This window comes from Caretta caretta, chromosome 3 (genome assembly GCF_965140235.1).
Source record: "Caretta caretta isolate rCarCar2 chromosome 3, rCarCar1.hap1, whole genome shotgun sequence".
Taxonomy (NCBI): domain Eukaryota; kingdom Metazoa; phylum Chordata; order Testudines; family Cheloniidae; genus Caretta; species Caretta caretta.
In genome coordinates, this window is record NC_134208.1 from 176783170 (window position 1) to 176805183 (window position 22014).

Genomic DNA, 22014 nt, shown 5'->3' on the forward strand with positions numbered 1-22014 from the left:
AGTTTTTTCATAAAATTAATGAAAACACCACCCCCCCACTCAGTTATTAAATTAAATTAATTGTTTCCCAACCCGCAGAGAAACCTGTAATGCACGTACCTAGATATTTGTATGGCTGATGAGGTCTGTCTTTGAATCTTTGTGAGTGGCATATAATTATATTTAATACAATTTATTTTGCATTAGAGGGACAAGCTTTGATCCAACATCTTTGCAACAGAGATTCAAAGCAAATAAGACTCCAGGTCTATTTCAAAACTTCTGTGTTTGTATAAAGTTTAACATTCCATTGCTTACCTTGCTTATCTTCTTTGTTCAAAGTATTTATTTCCAAATGGATAGTTTTAGATTTTATTATGTTTACGTTCTTTTATGTCACATGTTTCTGTTGTTTAGTAATTCTCAGTTGGCCTACACTTTGAGTTCGCGAGTGTGTGTTTATATATATAAAAGGGACTTTGTCTGGTCATTTAGTCCCAAAATCCTTGGGGAGAAGGGCAGACTTTTTGTTTTCTGTTTGAACAGTGCCTAGGTCAATGGGATCCCGGTCACTGACTAGAGCTACCAGGTGCTACCAACCAGAATACAAATAATAAAATTTAGTTTAAAATAAATAAATAAAAGGAGTCATTATAAAACTGAATAGAAATGTTTTCATGATTGTCTGAAATGTCAGTGAAAATAGTTTGCCTTCATTTAAACATTCCCCGTTAGAGTTTGCAACCCAAACACTGGAGATTATGCTCCTACCCAAGAAAGTGAAACTGAGGAGTCAATTTTTAGTCCAAGCAAGAGGAGAGCAAAGCAAGAACTTTCCAAAGTAGATTTGATTTTTTTTGTTTTAAAAACCTTCTCCATTTTAAAAACAGAACTTTGCAACACAGGTGAGATGTTTTTCCCCCCTGCCAAGTGCCTCCTGAGACAGCTGGGGAAACTTGCCATCTCCTGGGAACATCATGGGAACCTACAATATACCAAGCCAGAGGGAACGGGGAGAGTGAGAACTACATCATTTCACAAGCAATTCAATTCAATTATCCACTTTTAAGTAAAAAAGAAAATCATTCACAAATCAGGACTGTCTTAAAAGACCTTGGAAATTATGCCAATTGAGTAACATATCAAACTGGTCCTACATTCTGAGTTCCTCTGAAATGTAGTTATTTTAACTGGAACATTTTGAAACAGAACATACACCTTGCCCATCTATGTCCTGCTGGCTTCCCTGTGGTTTATCCCCTAATGCAAGTCCTCCCCAAGGTTGACCACACTGGAACAGAGCATGAATTTGTGGCCTTTCTGCAGAAAATATGCTCTGTTCTTCTAAATTGAAGTTCTGAATTAAAACAGCTGAAACTTCTAACCTTCCTTCTGCAGATTAATATATAGGTGTCTTATTGATCCGTAGGTAGTTTGAAACACCACCACCATGTGATTCAACTGCTAATTAGGACTGTTGATTAATCACAGTTAACTCACGTGATTAACTCAAAAAAATTAATCATGATTAATCGCACTGTTAAACAATAAAATACCAATTGAAATTTATTAAATATTTTGGATGTTTTTCTACATTTTCATATATATTGTATTTTTTGTAATTGAAATCAAAGTGTATATTATTTTTGATCATTTTTACAGTGCAAATATTTGTAAACAAAAGAAATAGTATTTTTCAATTCACCTCACACAAGTACTGTAGTGCAATCTCTTTGTCGTGAAAATGCAACTTAAAAATGTAAATTTTTTGTTTTGTTACATAACTGCACTCAAAAACAAAACAAAGTCCACTCAGTCCTACTTCTTGTTCAGCCAATCGCTAAGACAAACACGTTTGTTTAGATATACTGGAGCTAATGCTGCCATCTTCTTATTTACAATGTCACCAGAAAGTGAGAACAGGCATTTGCATGGCACTTTTGTAGCCAGAATTGCAAGGTATTTACGTGCTAGATATGCTAAGCATTCGGATGCCCCTTTGTGCTTCGGCCACCATTCCAGAGGACATAGTTCCATGCTGATGACTCTCGTTAAAAAAATAATGTGTGAATAAAATTTGTGACTGAACTCCTCAGGGGAGAACTGTATGTCCCCTGTTCTGTTTTACCCATATTGTGTCATATATTTCATGTTATAGCAGTTTCGGATGATGACCCAGCACATGTTCATTTTAAGAACACTTTCACTGCAGATTTGACAAAACGCAAAGAAGGTACCAATGTTAGATTTCTAAAGACAGCTATAGCACTCAACCCAAGGCTTAAGAATCTGAAGTGCCTTCCAAAAATCTGAGAGGGACGAGGTGTGGAGCATGCTTTTAGAAGTCTTAAAAGAGCAACACTCTGATGCTTAAACTACAGAACTCAAACCACCAAAAAAGAAAATCAACCTTCTGCTGGTGGCATCTGACTCAGATAATGAAAATGAACATGCATTGGTCCGCACTGCTTTGGATTGTTATCAAGCAGAACCTGTCATCAGCATGGATGCATGTCCCCTGGAATAGAGGTTGAAGCATGAAGGGACATATACATTTTTAGAGCATCTGGCATGTAAATTCTTGCGATGCCAGCTACAACAGTGCCATGGGAACGCCTGTTCTCACTTTCAGGTGACATTGTAAACAAGAAGTGGCCAGCATTATCTCCTGCAAAATGTAAACAAACTTGTTTGTCTGAGTGCTTGGCTGAACAAAAAGTAGGACTGACTGGACTTGCAGGCTCTAAAATTTTACACTGGTTTATTTTTGAATGCAGTGTTTTTGTACATAATTTTACATTTGTAAATTCAACTTCCATCATAAAGAGATTGCACTGCAGTACTTTCTTTTGTTTTTTTACAGTGCAAATACTTGTGATCAAAAAATATAAAGTGAGCACTGTACACTTTGATTTCAATTACAAGACAGAATACAATATATTTGAAAAATGTAGAAAACATCCAAAAATATTTAAATGGTATTCGATTATTGTTTAACAGTGAGATTAATCACACAATTAATCGTGATTCATTTTTTTTAATCGCTTGACAGCCCTTCTGCTAATACTGTTAGACATTGAACAAAAACCAAAAATCCAGCTTTCAACTTTGAGTCAAAGACGTGGACACAGCAGGTCAGTATATAGCCTTATATATGATATGACCTCAGTTATAGCAGCATCAAATCAAAGTCACTCGAAAAAAAAAGAAAGAAAAAAATCAATGGAGTGACATCAGCATGAGATCCAAATTGGCTCTTAATTTTTCAGTGGAGCCCCCAGAAGTTACAGATCGTTACTTTCAAAGAGCAAACGCATAGAAAGTCTCTTTTAAGGCTTCTAGTTCTTGGAATAATTTATTAAGAAATTAATATTTTGTTTAAAAGAAAATGTGCAGCCCTGAAACAGAAATAGCAACATTAGCACTTCTGCTCTGCTATAAGCCACTTCCAAAAGCCTCATACCAATCTGAATTTTCCTTCACACTAAGGTCCTTTTCCACCATCCAGATAGCACAAAGGGACCTTAAAGCGGGCATAAATTACATTTACAACTGCTGTAAATCCCCTTCATTGTCAAGGGACCTCATAAGGTAAATGAGAAACAGGCCCAATGTATTTATTATATTTTCCCTTTTATTTATATTGTTAATATATTTAGGTTCCTTTGTCAGCTTAGCTAAGCAAACACATTGCCCTGTCTTGGAAACAGACCCTCATTGCAAACTAGCAGACCTCAGCTCCAAAAGGTCTGTCCTGTATAAAGGTTTTAATAACAGCCAGTTCATGCCCTGGAGAGCTACATACAAGGAGGCGACCTACCACACACAGATCTCCTCTCTCCCCCATAGAAGGCCAGCTGCCTCCTCAGCGCAGACCCTTACCCCATTCCTTGGGCCCCACAGGGGACTGAGCTGGAGGTAAGCTAAGTGTGGTGGCACAACACACACTGTGTCCTCACTGTGCCCCTATGGATAGTCTGGGCTTGATCCTGTGAGGGGCTGAGGGGCTCTTGGAAGTGCTGAGTGCCCTCACCTCCCATTGAATGCTTAACACTGCCAAGAATTGCTCAGTGTCTTGCAGGATTGAGCCCCGGGTAAGGAAGGTAACCAGTATTGGTAAAGAAGGGGTGCCAAGGCTTCAGAGCCTGCGCCAAAACAAAGGGATACCCTTCACTCCTGTAGATCCTCCAAGGTCCATGGAGCTTGGGAAGTCAATGGCAGTTCTGCCAGTGTAAGGAGAGATGGATCAGGCCCTTGATAGCAGATCTGAAGAGCTGTGATAAAGAGAACATGCAGCTATACTATTCCAACCTCAGTTCTGGAGGTGAAGTATTTAGGGAATACACTTAAATATCTTCTGTTTATACAGGTTTTGTATACAAAAATAGTAACTAAACCCAATTCCTTTTTGTGTGGGAATCTGCTCCAGTTTTCACTCAAAGGTCATTTTGAAGTCTGTATGAATTTACAGTACTCTACAAATATTTGTCAAACACACAGGCTGCTGGTCTTCTTTGAAAGATAAAGATTATGAGAAAAGCCCCACAACTGTATGAACTTAAAAAACAAAGAATGCATGTCTGCTGGAGAACAAGTTTCCTGCTTGCTGAGACTGCCATCTCCTGGAGCACAGTTTGAGAGCTCTGATCACAAAAGATGCAGTTTGACCTTTCCTGTAAGTTTCCAGACTTGGTTTTATAGTTGCTTTGCAAATCAGCTGATACCTTAGAACTGTTCTATTCTGCTACTTCCAGTAGAGGGAAACAGACTGTTTGCAAGAACATCCCTCCCCAACTGATCTTCTCATCTTTATAGCAGTACAGAGTTGGATTCCACAGTGAGAAGGAGAAAATAATGTGTTGCAATTTTCTGGGAATGAGGAGAGGGAGAAAAATTAAACCGCTTGTTTGCGATGCCTTGTAAGTCAGATCCCATCAGGTTAGGACAATATGGATCAGATTTTCAAAAGAGCTAACGTTGCCAGATTTCAAAAGAGCTCAATATATTGCGTGCTGAGCTCTTTTGAAAAATCTGCCCAGAAACGTCACCATGAGAGCTGCTGGCTGCTGAACACTTTGAAAACATTGGACCTTGTGTAGCTGACTAAACTGGAGATGAGCTCTTTTGAAAATCTGGCCCCTGTTGCTGGTGCTGAGCACTTGGAAATCTGACCTAATATTGATGTCCCTGTCCATCCATTTTTTCTTATTCCTTTTATTTCGTATCTCATTTAATTTCATATCTCATTCCTTTTATTTCAGCCCTGTGGTTGTTGCTATGTGTTTGTATTTTGAAGGATCCACGGGTTTTTTTTGTATTTGTTTGGTTCAGTTGCCAAGAGCTTTGACAGGGGTAAAGCACTATTTATTTTGTTATTTTCAAGATTTCTGTCTATTTGTACAGCCCTTATCACCAGAGTGTACCATCACCCCGCAAATGTTAATAATTTATCCCCACAACACCCATGTGGAGTAGGGGTGTATTATTTTTCCCTCTGTAAAATAGGGATAGAAACATTAAGTGATTTGACAGGAATTGAACCCAGGCACTTGAGTGCTAGTTTAGTGCTTTAATCGCTTGGCCATCCTTTGCTTTTCAGAGAGAAGTGATTGTTTCTTCTCCCCTTGTCCCTGCCAGTTATCAGGTCTAGCCACCTCCCACATCCATCGCTCTGGGATGATGGATTGGTCTTTCACACTCAGATTAACAGCAATGGAAATTAGTGGCAGTGCTGGCTACTTGGGCACCTCATCTCCTGATGCAGACTCCAGCACCACAACTCCAGCGACTAGTCTCATTCTGCCTTGGATGGCGAGGGCTATGCAACGGCACTCGTCATTTCTTACGCTCGTTGTAAAGATCTTTGCCTTCATTTTGACAGAGGATTTTCTTCCTGTTTGGCCTGGTAAAAGAACAAAAGAAGTCTAAGGTACCCATCCTGTAAGTTACCTTTGCAGTCACCTATAGGCAGCTCTGGCTGTTTCTGCTCTGCCACAGTCAATGAACAGCTTGGCCCCAGTCCATGAGAGAAGCCTCTTACGTGACTGCCCAGAAAAATTACCTCAAGGTTCCCCTCTTCACATTGATCTAGGCTGTCATTTGTCAGCCAAACTGCCTTACAAGCCTGACAAACAAGTAGATTCTTCAGAGACTTCCTTAACTAGCCCCTAGGTGAGTTTCAAGAACACTCTTCCGCACCCACAGAAAGTCATCTTCTTCCAGATGCTATTCCTATAGTCAAAATGCCTCCAGATATCCTTCTCTGAAGTAGAAGGACAGGAAGAGAAAATACCAGTTCTCAGTCTCTCTCCTGGTGTTTGAGAATAGCAAAGATATACAAAGGCTTCCTGTTGATCTCTCTGCCTCTTGCTTTGTGTCCACTGACTGACAGGAAGTTATTGAACTTTACAAACCATGGGCCACTGATCAGCTGATGACGTGCATTGTCTGCACACAAGTGGAACCTCAAACTCCAACCTCCTCAGAATGTTAGGAGGATGAGCTTTGGATTCAAACTCAGCCCCAAACCTTTTCTTGCAGTTTTAGCCCTACCATCCAAATAAATCCAAATTTATGGATCCAAATAAAAAGAAGCAATTGTTGCAGTTCCAATGTGACAAACATCAGGAGAACAAATAATCTTGCTAGATTTCTTCCATCTTTTGGGTTGAAATCTGTGAGAGAATCTTGTGCTCTTGTGAATTTTGTGCTCTTCAGTACTAATCTAAAACATTAACCCTAAATATCAACCTTCACCTAATCATGGCCTGAACACCAGGTTTCTTAGCCCATCTCTGCTACAGTAGCTATCAAATAGCATTTAGACAATTTGTTACATCAGGTCCCCTCCACACTTCAAACAGAATATACATTTACCACATAACATGCAGTGTTACAAAATCTTGAGCTGGTAAGCAAAGAGGACAAAGGCTTGTCACTTCCAGCCCAAATTCAAAGTGTTCTGACACCTAGCAAGGCTGAGTGTTTGCCATCCAGGTAGAATTCAGAAGATAACCCTTTTCACCAGTCAATTGATACAGAAGCTCTGCCTCGCCCTGGTCTTCTTTCTTTGTCTGGATGTTGTCCTTACAGCATTGTCAGGGCCAGCAGGGAGAACACAGGTTAGTAAGCTTCTTCACTGTATTTATTTGTTGCCCAGGAACAATTAATGTTTTCTTAAGTGTGGGCTCTTCCTAGGCATACTCTGCAGGAATCACAGGAGAAGGCTGACAGTGGATACCAGCTGACTGAGCTGAGCAATGCCCTTTGGAACACTGGATGGTAAAGACTTCTTTAATCGTAATCTGTCCCACAGACTGCTACCACAGTAAAACCAAGCTGGGGTAATACAATGCCCCAGTACCCTTTTAAGCAGAACAGAATCTGAAACAGCCCACAAGATGATTCTGCACAGGGCAACATACAACTGCATCATCTTCAGAGTCAACTGATCCAAAATTCTCACTGTGGCTTGGCAGGCTCAACCTGGACAACATATCCATGAAGCTTGGTCCTTAGTTTATTGTGGCCTTGGTGAGCCACTACATCTCTGTTCTGATTGCTGCACTACAGTGATATCATGGGCTGGGGAGTCTCATGATACCCCACTACGAGAGGCTGGAAAATAGAAGCACTTGATCAAACTGCTGTTAAAGTAGATGAAAGGACTGGGTTCCAGATTTGGGGCGGGAGAGTAAGCAGGCAGGCAGTAGAAAGAGAGAGTACAGTGGGCCAAGAAAGATCAAGCAGAACAGACACTTCATTTTAAATAGGGGAGTAACTCTTCTCCTCCTGCCACCTTTGATGCCCTGGTATTGTCATTGGCTCTCTTCCGCCTCTAGGTGCACTCCATACACACTATATAATCCCTGCTTAAAAGGTTAGCTGATCTAGGAATGTAGGGTGTTTGAGAGGAGCCTTCAGTTCCAAATCTAGGATGTCCCATGGAATCAAGCACAGTGAGGATGCAGGAGAACTTTCTTTTATTCACTGGAATGGACTTTAAACAATAGAAATAAGGTGGAACAACTTCTCTAGGCTAGTAGAAATATTCAACTATCCTCCCCTCCAACAGACAATGGACTGTCCCCTGAAACTTCTCAAGATAAACTTCAAGCTTACTAGAGGCCAGACAAAAAAAAAATGTTTCTTTAACCCTGTATGACTGGAGCCATTGGTTAAGCCAACCTCACAAATTTCTAAGCACCCTCATGCCTTGGGCAAGTTATTTATTTTGAGGTATAAGTAAAAACCTCCCATCCTCCTCCAGCCCCACCATCACCCATTAGGGTAGGCATGCAAATTTTGTACTTTGGCTGGTAAGTTTCCATAACAATTTTGCAGCTTTGGTTTAAGCCATAGACAAATTATTGTCTGGACCCCATCCTGCTCTCTGCTTCTATAAAATAACATACCATCTGAAACAATCTTCTAAATTATCTGCCTTAGACCATGTACCATCTTATTTTTAGAGACCTTTGGTTAGAAAGCCATCCAGGAGACACCGTTCATTGCCTACTGACAAAGGGTGAGATTTTCAAAGGGTTAAAGGAAGTGAGATACCCATATCTCACTAAAATGTAATGAAATTTGGGTACCTACCTTCCTTCGGATCCTCTGGAAATCATAGTTGATAAACCTGTTTATATCAAAATAGAGCCTCTTTTGCCACTTCGGACTGACAGCCCAATTACGTGTAGAGGTCAAACACCACTCCTCTTTGATATCGCATTGGAAGCAGCACAGGGTTGAGGACTAAGGTGAGCGCTGCAGTAAACCCGCAAAATCAGATTACACCTTCTGATTTTGTATTTAATTGCGATAAAAGGACTCCTCACATTTTAAAAAAACATACCTAAAACCAAAGCCCTCAATTACGGAGTGCAGATGTTAGCAAGAGAGAATGACTGTTGAAGATATATCTGAATCCAATGCAGTGATTCAGAAGCTCCAAAAGAGGGCACCCTGAGACAATTTAAATGCTAGTAATTCCCTCTGCCTTTGAATCATTCCCTCCTGTACATCTGTGTAAATCTTGGCACTGGACTAGCACCTTTCAGCAGAGTATCCCAGCATAGTTTATCGACACTAATGAATTAACCTTTACCATGTTTCTGATGTAGTGAGGTATTAGTCCCAATTTACACATGGAGAAACATGAGAATCGAGTTAATCAGACTAGGCCTTGGGGCTCACATAAGCTTGGATCCAGTAGAGCACTTAAGCACATGTTTAAGTACTCAAATAGTCCCATGGACTTCAATGGGACTACTCTTGGCCTTAAAGTTAAGCACTTGACTATGTCCTTTGCAGAATAAGGGCCATCGGCAACTACTCAGGTTCTGTGAGACCAAAAGCCAGAGCACTGATAAAGAGAATCATTACTTTTGTTATATTTTTTAAGACTCTAAACAGGTTTCTTAAGATTAAGCCAGTTAGGCCTTAGCAACCCTGCTTTCTCATTTCCATCCAAACAAATACTCTTCCATATAAATCACAGAATACAAATGATTTATGACAACAATACACACATACTCTCTGTAATTAGGGAAGAGAATTCAATATATTGGGATTTAAATGGAGGGGCATCCTCAGAGTGAGGCTAAGTCCATTGGTAGGCTCACTACTCATAAGAGTGAAGTTACTCACATGGGCAAGTGTTTGCAGCACCAGGCCCTAATATTTCTAGCAGCAAGGCCCTGATTGTCCACTTACAGAAAGTGAGAGATGTGCTACCAGGAAAATTCTGCTCTCAGTTATATGAGTGTAAATCAGGAGTAACTTCTGTAGCTTCAATTACACCAGTACAAACGAGCGCAGAATCTGATTCCACGTGAACCACAAGTCATAGCGGAATCCGATGACATTTAAACTAGAAGGCGGGATCTAGAATCATTATTCTCCAACACAACTATATTTAATTGCTTTTATAAATCCAAATGGTTTAAAAACTCTCCTCCCCATCCCCCAAATGAGAATGATTACAGTACACTTGGAGCTTAGGAAAGTTCTTATGCTATGAACAACCACTGTCCACCATCCCCTCTCCCTCGTCCCCCCAGACCTTGGGAAGTTCCTATACTGTGAACAAACAATGTTACGTAAACACACACGTGCTAAAGACATTAGTACTGGCACTTGAACTATTTATCAGGTGACCAAGAGAAAGCATCCAATCAGGACTAATAAGAGCAATAGTTTTAGTACTCCCTACTTAAGTAGAGAAATTGCACCTTATCATTCCCTTCTATTTGTCTGCAAGCACAGGCTGCCTGCAGAAATAGCAGCGAGTAAGAACAAGGAGGGCAGAAGATTTGTCATCTTTATTTTGCGAAAGCTCATGCTCAAATAAATTGGTTAGTCTCTAAGGTGCCACAAGTACTCCTTTTCATCTTTATTTTGTGGCTCTCTAACCAACCTCCATACCTGTTGTGCACACAGAGAAATCAGCAGCAAAGATGCTATTAACCATCCTAAAATTAAAGACAATCAAGTGTCACACACATCCCACAAATAAAGGCATGCAAACAGTTCCCCACACTCTATTGCTCCTCCAGATCACTTAACCTAAGGGGTATATGAGGTAAGGGTGCCTCTAAAAGTAGGTCACTCTTACCTGTTCTGTACAGAATACAGCACCTGAGAGCAAACAGAAGATGCACCTATTGTTAGGAGCCCTGGATAAAGGGCAATACACTCAATCAATACTCTCCAGGTTACTAAGTTAAGTGCTTTCCCTCTTTCTCCCCTTGTCCTCCCATGCACAGGGGATCAGACCACCTACCTCTGCAGCTTGTTGAAGCCTGCCAAGACAGAGATAGTAGCAGGTATCCCCTTCTTCTCCCTAATAGAGACAGGCAACAACCTCCCCTCAGCAGTAATTCTGTCCAGTTGCCTCTCCTCTATCTTCCCCTAAAAACTGCTGCTGCTGCTCCCTGGTAAGGGGTGGAGCTTTTTGTCAGATATGTGATGATATAATCAAATGATGCAGACCTCTGAGATGTTCACTGGGTCAGAGGATCACACATGATCTGGCTGAGGTATAGCTATGTCTGACAGAAGCCTGAGGTCTTTTCAAACCCCTGGCATTGACTAGCAAGAAAATGAAACTACTTAAAGAGACACTGTCAGATTAAAATCATGGGTTGTTTTTTAAAATTCCTGTGTAATAAGTTTACATTATTTAAAGTACAAGATTTTAAAATATTTGATTTCCTTTCTACTATTAATGCTGATTGCTTGCTTTTTGTATTTCACCCAGCTGGGACAAATAAAATGGAGAGGTATCACTTTTATTCTTAGCTAAACTTTCACTTTGGGGCTTACTTGTCCTAGCACTCCCTCAAAAAAAAAAAAAAAAAGTACTGGAATTAAGATTACAAAATGGGAACATTTCAGCTGGGCTTTGCAAAACCTTGTATATACAATAGTTCATCTTAAGTTCAAAATGTAGCTTAGGGGGATCGAAGCTCAGGCAAACTCCTTGTTAAGAGAGCTGGCATTTGAGCTTCATGAAACAGCTCAGCTTTAATTAATAATTTAAAAAAAAAAAAACTTTCCAGACTATTTCTGTGCAAAGAGTGGCTTGAAAATGAAACCTTATGGAAATTGATTGTGAGGGCTGAAAGGATTAAGCAGCTGGGATTCATTTCTGCAGCAGAAATCTGGGGAAACGTAAGATCCCTCCCACACACACACATGCAGTCACACACACATTTTAATTCGTACATAGGCACCTAATTTAGGTCATTTCTTGTGCTCTGCTTCAGCATAGAACTTCTGCCTAGAGTAATAATTAAATAGTAAATAATAATAACAGCCTACCCTATTCCCCTCCTGCCTGAATTCCTGCTACAGATATAAAGAAATAGCACATATATCCTTACCCCTGAGCCTCAAAATTGGGATTTATATCAAGATCAAAACTTTTCTGGTGTTTCAGTTGAAGTTGAGTCTGAAATTTCAGCTCAGTGTAGAGGTAGGGGACAGCCGACAGATCCAAGTTTCCCAAAGTGAGGGGATTGTTCAGATCTTTAGGGTTTTGCTTCAGGCTGGTAACACCAGGTGCATTTCACTAATTAAAACAAAATCTGACACAAAACCATCTCCATTGTGATATCTTTTTTTATTTAGAATAATTTGCCTTTCCCACAAAAAGAGTTCTTTTAATTTTGTTTCCAATGTCTCATCCTCTTTATTTAGCTGGCTGTTAAGGACGAAATCCTCTTCTCAGACAGACCCAGCCCTGTTTCTCTCAGGTTCCTGCAGATCTCCGCTTACTAGCAGGCCAGTGATTTCTACTGCCTCTTGACTGTGGTGCTGCACACCTGGCTCTGAGGGAATTTGGGAATAAAGCAGTGAGAAAGTTGGTGTTGGCTGACAAAACGTTTTTGTTGAGTTCAGTACTGTCAATGTCAAGCATTCAGAAATAATGAGACAGACCTCAAAATGGTGGGAATCATCATGCTTTTTTCTTTTTAATAATTAATTTTGTGCTTTTTTTATTGGCTGTCCAATTTGTGAGGCTTTAGGGCACAATGACATCGTGTTTTCCAGCTTTTCTTTGCAGATGTAAGCAGGGTCTGAATGAATTCTCCCCTGACAGCTAGCTGGGAGGGGAAGAGACTTTAGGTGTGTTCATGTAAATACAGTTTGCTCCTGCTCTGCTTAGATATCCAGCAGATAGAGTGGTGTGTTGCTCAAAGTAATCAACTTTGGCTGGTGTTGGGTTACAGATCACTTTAGTACTGAATGCAGGGGTAGTGAAATGCTGTTACCAATGTTGTCATTATTGTATGAATAAAGGGGAGCAGAACTGCGCTTAACCTGTCCCAGATAAGGGGGTCATTCTCAGCTGAAAGCCATGGGCTTGAATGCCAGACCCCTGTGAAAGTAAGAGGGGTGGGGGACAGGTGTCCTAGCCAGGAGGTGTGGATTCCCCCCCCTGTTCAAAGAAAGGGCTAAATAGGCTTTATTAGGAGCCTCTTTATTATTTTAAAGGCTCAATCAGAGCTGAAATCAGTTGTGGGGGGACTGCGTTTCTGCCCAGCCTGTAAGACCTGAAAATTGCTAAGAGAATGATGTGCAGAGGTCGCAGTAGAGATGCAGGTGGCAGCAGAAGGTGACTGACAGTCGGCTGGCGAGCGAGTGGCTGGTGAGGCAGTGAGCAGAAGGAGTGGCTGGTGAGGCAGTGAGGAACCGCAGCTGGAGGTTATCCAAATTTCACTTACAATTTGCACTTATCCACTTATAATTTATACTTATCCAAATTTCAAACCAGATCACTTGAAATTTGGTCGAGGTTCACCAAAACGTTTGAAAATGTCATTGGAGCTTCAAGTCAAGCCAGTCTGAATGTTGGTCTCCTTAGGAGACAATATTTCAGAAATCTTCTTGGGAGAACTGGCCTTGCACTTGATAAATGCTCGTAGTGTGGCACAGATCTGGGGTATGTGTGACTCTGGGCTAAGCTCACTGTGCCTCATTTTAGTTGCCATACACAGCAGTCTACGTAAGTATATTTAGCCCAGGCAAAGGCACTCAGAACAGCATCCTAACAGAGATGAAGTATTGGAGAAGCACAGTGATGTGTGCCCATATCATCTAACAATCCTTTTCTTCCATAGACAGTGGTTTGGCTATTGTGCACAAGACATTCAAATGCTTGGAGGACTGGTTTCCCCAGCCTGAGTATATTGAAAGTGCACAAAGCAAAGCATGTGAATGATACAGGAAGGCTTTAACGAAGTAGGTTACGGTAGCAGCAATGCAGAACAAAAGATGCCTCATAATGAAAGAGCTCAGTTCCTTCATAATGGATATGAAGATGAAGTAATATAGGAACAATGCAAGCTGGTTGCGCACAGGCAAAAGCCCCGGAGCGCCTCATCAAACCGTAGGGGAAAGCTGTTTGTGATATTGCATGTTTATGTTCTTGGTGCTCCCAGTCACAGACTCCTCGGCCCAGCACGGCCCAGTCCTTTTTGCCTGTGCCACTTTATAGCACCACCGCTGTAACCCACCTTCAGGTGGGGCAGGGACTGTCCATTATATTTGTCTGGTGCCTAGCACAATCGGGCATGAGCTGGTGGTGGCCTTTAGGTGCTACCGCAGTGTACAGGTGAAATAATAATAAATTCCAATCATTCGTGTTCTGTTATATTATTAATAATGTTCGTTGTGGTAGTGCCTAGGAGCATGGACAGTCATGGACCAGGTCCCCGTTGTGCTTGGCTGTGTGCAAACACAGAACAAAGACCTAGTGCAACTGTTGTTTGAACAGACAGAATCCGTTAGGCATTGCTCGTGTCTGATTGACGGTAGGACAGCCCATAGAATCATCGAATCATAGAATAACAGGGTTGGAAGGGACCCCAGAAGGTCATCTAGTCCAACCCCCTGCTCGAAGCAGGACCAATTCCCAGTTAAATCTGCTCATTGTGCTTGTTGGTACCCCTCAGACGTTCTTCTCTTGAAAGCTTCTCTTCTAGTAGAAGGCCTTATTACTGCTTCACCCAGATTTCCCCACACGTTGCTATTGCCTGGCAACGTTCTGACACAAAGGAGTAACAGGCAGCCTAGCTCCACTGACCTCTCTGAATGGGTCCTGCTGACACATCAGCTCCATCTTCTTATGCTGCCACTCTCTTTATTTTTCATTGTGGTAGGTCAGCCTAGTTAACTTGACCTTTAGCTGCATCTCTTCCCACTCAATATCATCTGGTCCCAGGGGACCCTTGTTTGGCTGCCCCGGATCTTCCCACTTCCTGAACTCTCCCCCATTGATGTCTATTCCTGCTCCCAAAAGCCCATTTATGACAGTCGTCTGAAGCCTCAGATAACTTACAGAATAAAGCCTATGGAGGAAAGTTAATATCGCTCTTGTCACACAAGATTTAGGCACAGAGAAAGAAAAAAACTTTGTGAAGTGGGTTTCTCAAACAATAGTTTCCATTTCACAAGGATCCCACTCTCCCATCCACAGAAAGTTCAAACCCAAACCAAACTAACTGTAGAAACAATTTCACTGATGTCATGATACCATAGTCACTATCTCCCTGTTGCTACAGTAACTCAGCTCTGTTGCCAAGGTCCTTTGACTCTTGTGCTACCTGTCCTCCTAAGTACTACGTCTCTCATGTTGCATGGAATGTATGTCTCATCTGTCAATGGGACACATCCCACTAAAATCCTCATTTTCCCCCTTTCAGCTCCATGGCACTTTTAGCCACCACCATCCCAGGTTATTGGAGACAGGTAATTACACTTATAAAGTGTTTACATTTGTGTTTGCACTAATAATTTTTAATCTCTTCACTTCTGGCTTAATAACACAGTTTGATTATCAACAGCCATTCAAATTCCTCTGTCAGTCCAACCTATTTTAAAAATATGTACAAACATCCAATCAACTCCTAAGCTATCACAGATATGCAGAAAGCTGTTAGGAAGTTCACATTGGAAACACGGTGGCATTACAGAACTACAGAGGGGAACCCCTATATAGGGGTCTTCTAGTGGACTTGATTTGGTGTCTCCACACTGATGCTGATAGAAATATCTGTAATCTAAAGGGTTCTCAGGCTGATTGGATTTTACACAAGTGATATCCCAGCTGCTTGACTTTCTGCAAAATCTCAGTTACAGTTGTAAACTAGAATTGCACTGGAGTAAATATGGCTCTCCCTGGCCAACATCAGAGATGGCACTTGTCAACCAGAACAGCTATCTTAGTCAGCAGCCTCCCCATGCTGCCAAGGATTCCAGATACAGTGTGGTTGAATTCAACTATGGCTAATTGCTGCATTACAGAGGAACCACAAAGTATGGCAGGTGAGTATCCTAAAATCTCTTGTATGGAGTGAGCCAACTGTCATCTAACCTTGGAAAAGAGGAAATCTAGCTGCAATAAAACCGTTGGCCCTTATTTTATTTGGATTAGTTACCTGAACTCACATATGTTGGTTGTGTCAGACAGCCTCAGCTTACTTACCATGTCAAGCCTCCTCTCAGGAAGATCATGCCATGGATCATTCAATTTACTGCAGATCTCTGCACACATACAAGCTAGAGGATCCTATTTGTGATCTTCCACTATTTTGAAAATATAGAGCTGTAGATCTGGCTGTGGGATGACTTTGGAGATCTGCACTCTTTCTGTGGTGGGTCAGTGTTTATCCAATAGCTAGACCTGGGTCTGAGATAGATTTACGTCCAGGGACATGGTTCAAGGGGCTTGCTCTAGTTGCCATGCAAAGCATGGGTTCTGTATGGAAACAGAATGCCATTTGAATACACACTGAATATCATCCTGTCCAGGATCAAGCATATCAGAAGCACACTCAGGAATATGTTTGAATTACACCCATATCATCCCCTAAAACTTTGACTTGAACAGCTCTTTAGATGTTGGGATTGAGGTATCCAGAAATGCTCATTAAGTTGTTTCCCCATCATGTACACAATATCATATGCAGACCTTGCAGGAAAAACAAGGACTAGCTCCTAAATCTTCCTTTATGGGTCCTGAGTCTATAGCGATCTCAGCAGTCACCAGAACTTGGCTGCAACAAACGTGAGTGCTTGTTAGTGAAAATGAGCCACCCATTCTCAAAAGAAATGGGGTGTGGAACTAAAGGGCGTGGCACATCCCAGCTAGGAACAAGTAAACCCTCTCACTGAGAAAACACCAAGAGTAAATAACCACATGGGCCCCCTTCCATACAGCCGCACAGAAACAATGTTCATAGCCAAGCCGCTATCTTCCTCCAGGGAGGTGAGAATAAATGGACAAAGACACATTCCAAAGCGATTTCTATTACATGTATCTTTATTAGTATAGGTGAATGTGACAGAATTATGCTGAATATGTTAATGGAAGAACATGTAATTGAACAACGATATTCAGCTACAATATTCAAAAGGAATAAGTTAAACTTGCACAAGTTAGAGCATTGTGTATATAATGATAGTAGAAATGCTAGGTGAAGCGCGGGTGGGATAATGGAGATGGGGAGCAGGAAAAGTGGGGGAAAAGTCAGGACAGATCAGCATCTGTTTCAGCTGTAGCAAATGTGCTGTTGCTTTAGCAACATTTTTTCTTATTTTTGTAATCCTGGAAAATCTTCTTGAAAATGAAATAGAGCACAACGGCAAAGCAAAACAGGTAGTGTTTTATAACAAAATAGAAAGCCAGCTCCCTCACTGTGTAAATGAGGTGTATAAAGATGAAGCAGTATAGAAACAAGGTATACTGGTTCTGGGGCCGGAGTAGGTCATAGAGTCCTTGGCCAAACTGTGGAAAAAGGAAGAGAGATGCATGACATTGCAAGACTGCATTCTGCACACTACTTTGTACAGATCCTGTTGCTCAGCACACCCAGTCCTTTTGGTCTGTACTGGATGTAGCCCATGCTCTGTGTGAGCTCATAGTCACATATTAATTCATTTTTTAATAACCAAAAGCTCAATCATATGTACTTACACAACCCTTATGTGGGAATGGTTAGGCCTTATGTTAATATAGGAATTGGCAGTTTCTTTCTTTGACTGAGCCTGAAAGAGGCCAATATACACTGGGCCTGATTCTGATCTCATTTATACGGGTAATTCCATTAGTGTTACTGTTGCTTAACACCAGTGTAAGTGAGATCACATCCCTCCAGCTGTACTTGTTGCCAAACTATACACATAGAAGGTGTTACCGGTAACTTTAAAATCTCTGGGTTTGTACAGCACCTTGCCAAGTGTGGTCCTCCATCCTAACTGAGGCTCCTAAACTCTACTGCCATACAAATAATAGATAATAATGCAAACACTTCTATCTATCTTGTGCTAACTAACAGCACAAAGCCTGCAAGAAACGTTAAAGATACATATACATCTTACCATAGACGACATAGGAATAGACAGCCTGATACTTCTCTTACTCACACCAGTAACCAACCGTTGAAAGTGAGAGGAGAAATAGCTCCAGAGACAGCAACAGTGATCAGGAAAACCCCCTCAACTGAGATTTGCAAGAGGCACATCTTCTAAACCTTTCTGACTCTGTCAAAAAATTATCTCCTTTAGACTGGACATCTGGTAACAATGGACCAAATCCTACAAACCCTTGACTATGTGATTTCAACAGGGCTACTTCTGTGAGCAAGGGGTTGCAAAATCTGGCCCATCGTCCAAATTTTTATGGGCTTGGTGAACAGATCTCTACCTGCCTTCACAACTGTTTGCTCTGATATACTTGTGGCTTGGTCATCTAACTGTGCCTCAGGAAATCTCTCAGAAACTACTCTAGCAATAAGTCCTCTTTGACCTCTTCCATTATAGAGGCAGGTAAACCAAGGCAGGCCCTCAACGTTTTGCTGCCCAGGGTGGCAAACATTTTCGGTGCCCCCCTTCGTGGCTGAGTAACACAAACACTTAAACAAGGGCTGAGCCATGTAACATGCCCCTCATGTTGATTTGGTGCCCTCCAGAAACTGGCACCCCAGTCAGCTGTCCCTAAAGCTGGCCACGAGTTAATCAGTAGAACCATCAGTAAGATCCATTACTCTGGTGAATTCATCATTTTGAAAACATTCCTTCTATGTTTTTCTTAAGCCCATTGAACTTTACCCAATAAACTTAATTTGCAAGTTAAAATTACTTTAACAGCTCTTTTTAATTTTATCACAGTCTTAGGGGACGGTTCTTAGGGGAATCAATATCTTGACTTCTCTGTGAGCAACAGTGTGAGCTGCAGGGATCACATTCTCAGGTCTAATGTAAAAGCAGGATGAAAATGTTCTTGAATACTCAAAGGAATGAGGCTTTATGGAAGTGTGGAAATAGTTTCCCTCTCTGTCATTCCCAGCACTTTTTTCCCATCCCCACTTACTGATCTGGGTGTTGCCTGTTGACGTAGCTGCTCCATAGTCTTCTCATGCTGCCGTTGCTTTTCATTGTCTTCCTGTTTGTGTTTCAGCCTGGTCAGTGCAGAATCCCACCTCATCTTCTCCAGCTCGAGATCAGTGGCTGTGATGCGCCTGCTGCATGGCTGTTCCAACTCCTCCAAATTGCTGATCTCACCCATGCTGTTGAATCCTTCTGGCTGCAAAGCATCAGCTTCTCTCTTTGCCCTGTTCTCCAAATGGACTGCTTGCCTCTTACCATCCAAGCCCTCTGTCATATCATCTGGGAAGTATGATGATGTTGGGGTACCTCTGGAAGCATCCTGGTACAAATTGGGAGTAGGTATCAATTCATATTTAAGCTGATATAAGAGACCTAATCAGGCTTTGCTGGGACAGATTTGGTCTCATGTACCTAAAACTTTGGGCAATTAAATATTCACATATTGACTATAATATCCTATAATATCCACCAGTTTCCTTTGAAAAGGTATTTTATAGAGTTGGTTGGGAATTTTCTGTTGAATTTTTTTTCCAACAGAAAATACAATTTCTGCAAAATCAAAATTTTTCTATAGGAAAATCTAAATGAACTATTTTGTTGAGGTCAGATTGAGCCAAATCAGAACATCCTGATTCATTGAACCAAATCAAAATGTCAGTTCAATATTAATCTATGTCCATCCAAGCTGCTGCCTCATGAGAGAGGTGCCTCAGATCTCCCATGCTCCCACTCTCCTTCAGGGGCTGAGCTCCCTGGCTGGATGACATCTCCCATTATACACCATGATCTTACCTCTGGCTGAATTTTCACTTCCACTTACCATCTTCTCATGCTGCTGCTGCTTCTTGTTATCTTTATACTCAGCTATCTGCACAGTAAATTCAAACCCTGTCTGCATCTCCTTTAATGCTATACCAGCTTGGTCTGAATACTCCGACCCCTCCAGGTTGCTGAGACGCTCCAAATCGGCTTGTGTCTCCTGGTCTTTAACATGCAGAGACTCTGTCTCAACATGGGAGACATCTGATGATGTCATGGTATCTCTGGGGGTGTCCTGGCACAGATTGGGGAAAAGCATAGATGTACTTTTAAGCACGTAACCCCTAAGAAGCCAAGGGACAGATTTTGAAAGATATTTAAGCACCTGCAAATGCAGATAGATGCCTAGTGGGATTTTCAGAAGACACATGGTGCCTAACTCCCATTGAAACCACTGAGAATTAGGCACCTAGACAATTCTGAAAATCCCACTAGGGACCTATCTGCATCTTTAAGCACCCAAATACCTTTAAAAATCTGGTCCCAAACAGTATGCAGGGATGAGGTGGAAATATGACACCATCCTTTTCTACACCAACCAATAGATTTGGCTGGGGCCCGGAAGGAGGTATGCTGCATCATCATACGGCATAGCACAACACACTCCCTGGAGCTCTGGGAAGGATAAATTCTCTTTTCTGGAGGTACAATCCATTGTGGAGACCCCACAGAACGAAGCAGCCCCCCACCGCCCCAAACACAGACCAGTGCTTGCAAGATGCAATCTGCCGCTAGTCAGGGTCAAAAGTATCCTTTCAACTGACTTTTCTGAAATAAAAGTGCAACCTGTCTCTTATCCCAAGCTACACAGTATTTAGATAGAGATTTTATAAAGGAGGCATGAGTCACAAAAGTCATCTTTATAAGAGAAGATTTAGACAGGAAACAAAACACATTCGCTAATGCTCCTGAGCTACATGATTGCCTAAAGCTGATGAAGAAGGTAAGGAAAACTGAAGAATTACCATAGTTGATTCAGGCACAAAAGTGGTGGAGGAGACTAGACTAAACATTAGAGACATACACAGCAGTCTGTTTCACAAGTCCCCCATGCAGAAAATTCAACCCCAGCTGCTCCGACAGACCCACACCATTAAAACCCAAACCAAGCTACTTTTCCAAACTGCCACAGTGATGTCATGACATGCCACACCCTGCTGACATCATAATCACCTTGTTGCCACAACATATTACGTGCTTGCTGTTGCTAAGTGTCTGAACTGTCACAATACCTGTCCTCCCACATCCTCACGATTATCACTGATATAAATCTTTAGGTTTGGAGAGCAAGAAAAGGTCCATTGGTTAGGGCATCAGCCTGGGTCTTGGGAAACCCAGGTTCAATCTCTGCTCTGCTACAGACTTTCCTGTGTAACCTTGCACAAGTCACTTAGTCTCTCGATGCCTTTGTTTCCCATCTATAAAATAGGGATGATGGTACTTCACAGGCATGCTGTGAACATAAATACCTTAACAGAGTGGGAGGTGCTCAGCTACTATAGTGATGGGGGGCTTAGAAGTACTTCAGATAAAACACGGTTTGCGTTCTGTGTGTACTGGGGCATGGGCAAAAGGAGTATGAGCCTCCAAATTTGGCCTATGTATTATTATTAGCATTTATAAGGCACCTATCATCATGGTATTTGTCACGTATGTGTCATGTAAATAAACAGTGGGCTTGATTCTTCATAGCCCAGTACCTTGTGTAGTCATTTATACCACGGCAATGTGAGTGTGTCTCATTGGTACGTGATGTGTGGAGAGCAGGATCGTAGAAGCTATAGATGAGAAAGACATTAAATTATTGAGACCATCCCCGACATATCAATTATCCAGGGTAGTGTCAGTTTATGTCTGAATTTTCAAATCCCAGGCTGCTACACCCACCCTGATACATGAGTGGATAGAATTCCATTTTTAGCTTTGAATGAGAATTTTCAACACTGTTTTTAAGTGCTTTATCTGAAGATCTTATTACTTTGGCAGGTGCACCAGCACTAGGTATTTGTATACTCCGAAGCTGTACAAGTGGAGAAACAGGGAGCCCCAGAAGGTTTATGGGAGTAGCGTGTGCCTTCTGAGTCAGTAGTGCAGGAGCCCTGGAGCAATTTTTACAGCGGGAGTGCTCATGATGAAAACCATGAAAACCATGTATTAGGTGTTTGTTATTACTACTTCAAGCCAGGGGGTGCAGTAGCACCCCTAGTTCCAGCACCACTGCAATGGTGGAACAGAGATGTGTGGCACCCATTGGGCTTTTTCCAGTTAAGTTTCTTGCATCCCTGATGGCTACTGGAGAAATAGCAGTGCCTTACATTTACT

At 41.6% G+C, this 22014-nt stretch overlaps 1 protein-coding gene and 1 long non-coding RNA gene across 3 annotated transcripts in view; both read right to left on the bottom strand.

Moving 5' to 3' along the window:
- The window catches only part of LOC142071635 (uncharacterized), a 65456-nt gene extending 54436 nt beyond the window's left edge, over nt 1-11020 (bottom strand). Inside the window, exon 1 of the long non-coding RNA XR_012667776.1 lies at nt 10763-11020. This is a non-coding gene — a long non-coding RNA (uncharacterized LOC142071635). The remainder of the gene's footprint in view (nt 1-10762) is intronic.
- A 5765-nt stretch (nt 11021-16785) lies between these two features.
- The window catches only part of LOC125633542 (uncharacterized), a 47845-nt gene continuing 42616 nt past the window's right edge, over nt 16786-22014 (bottom strand). For both annotated transcript variants that reach the window (XM_048842966.2, XM_075127147.1), the window contains exons 3-5: nt 19694-19927; nt 18857-19192; nt 16786-17272 (exon numbers count right to left, since the gene is read on the bottom strand). In XM_048842966.2, the coding sequence (XP_048698923.1) occupies nt 17063-17272; nt 18857-19192; nt 19694-19909 (762 nt within the window). In that variant the 5' untranslated portion in view covers nt 19910-19927 and the 3' untranslated portion in view covers nt 16786-17062. The remainder of the gene's footprint in view (nt 17273-18856; nt 19193-19693; nt 19928-22014) is intronic.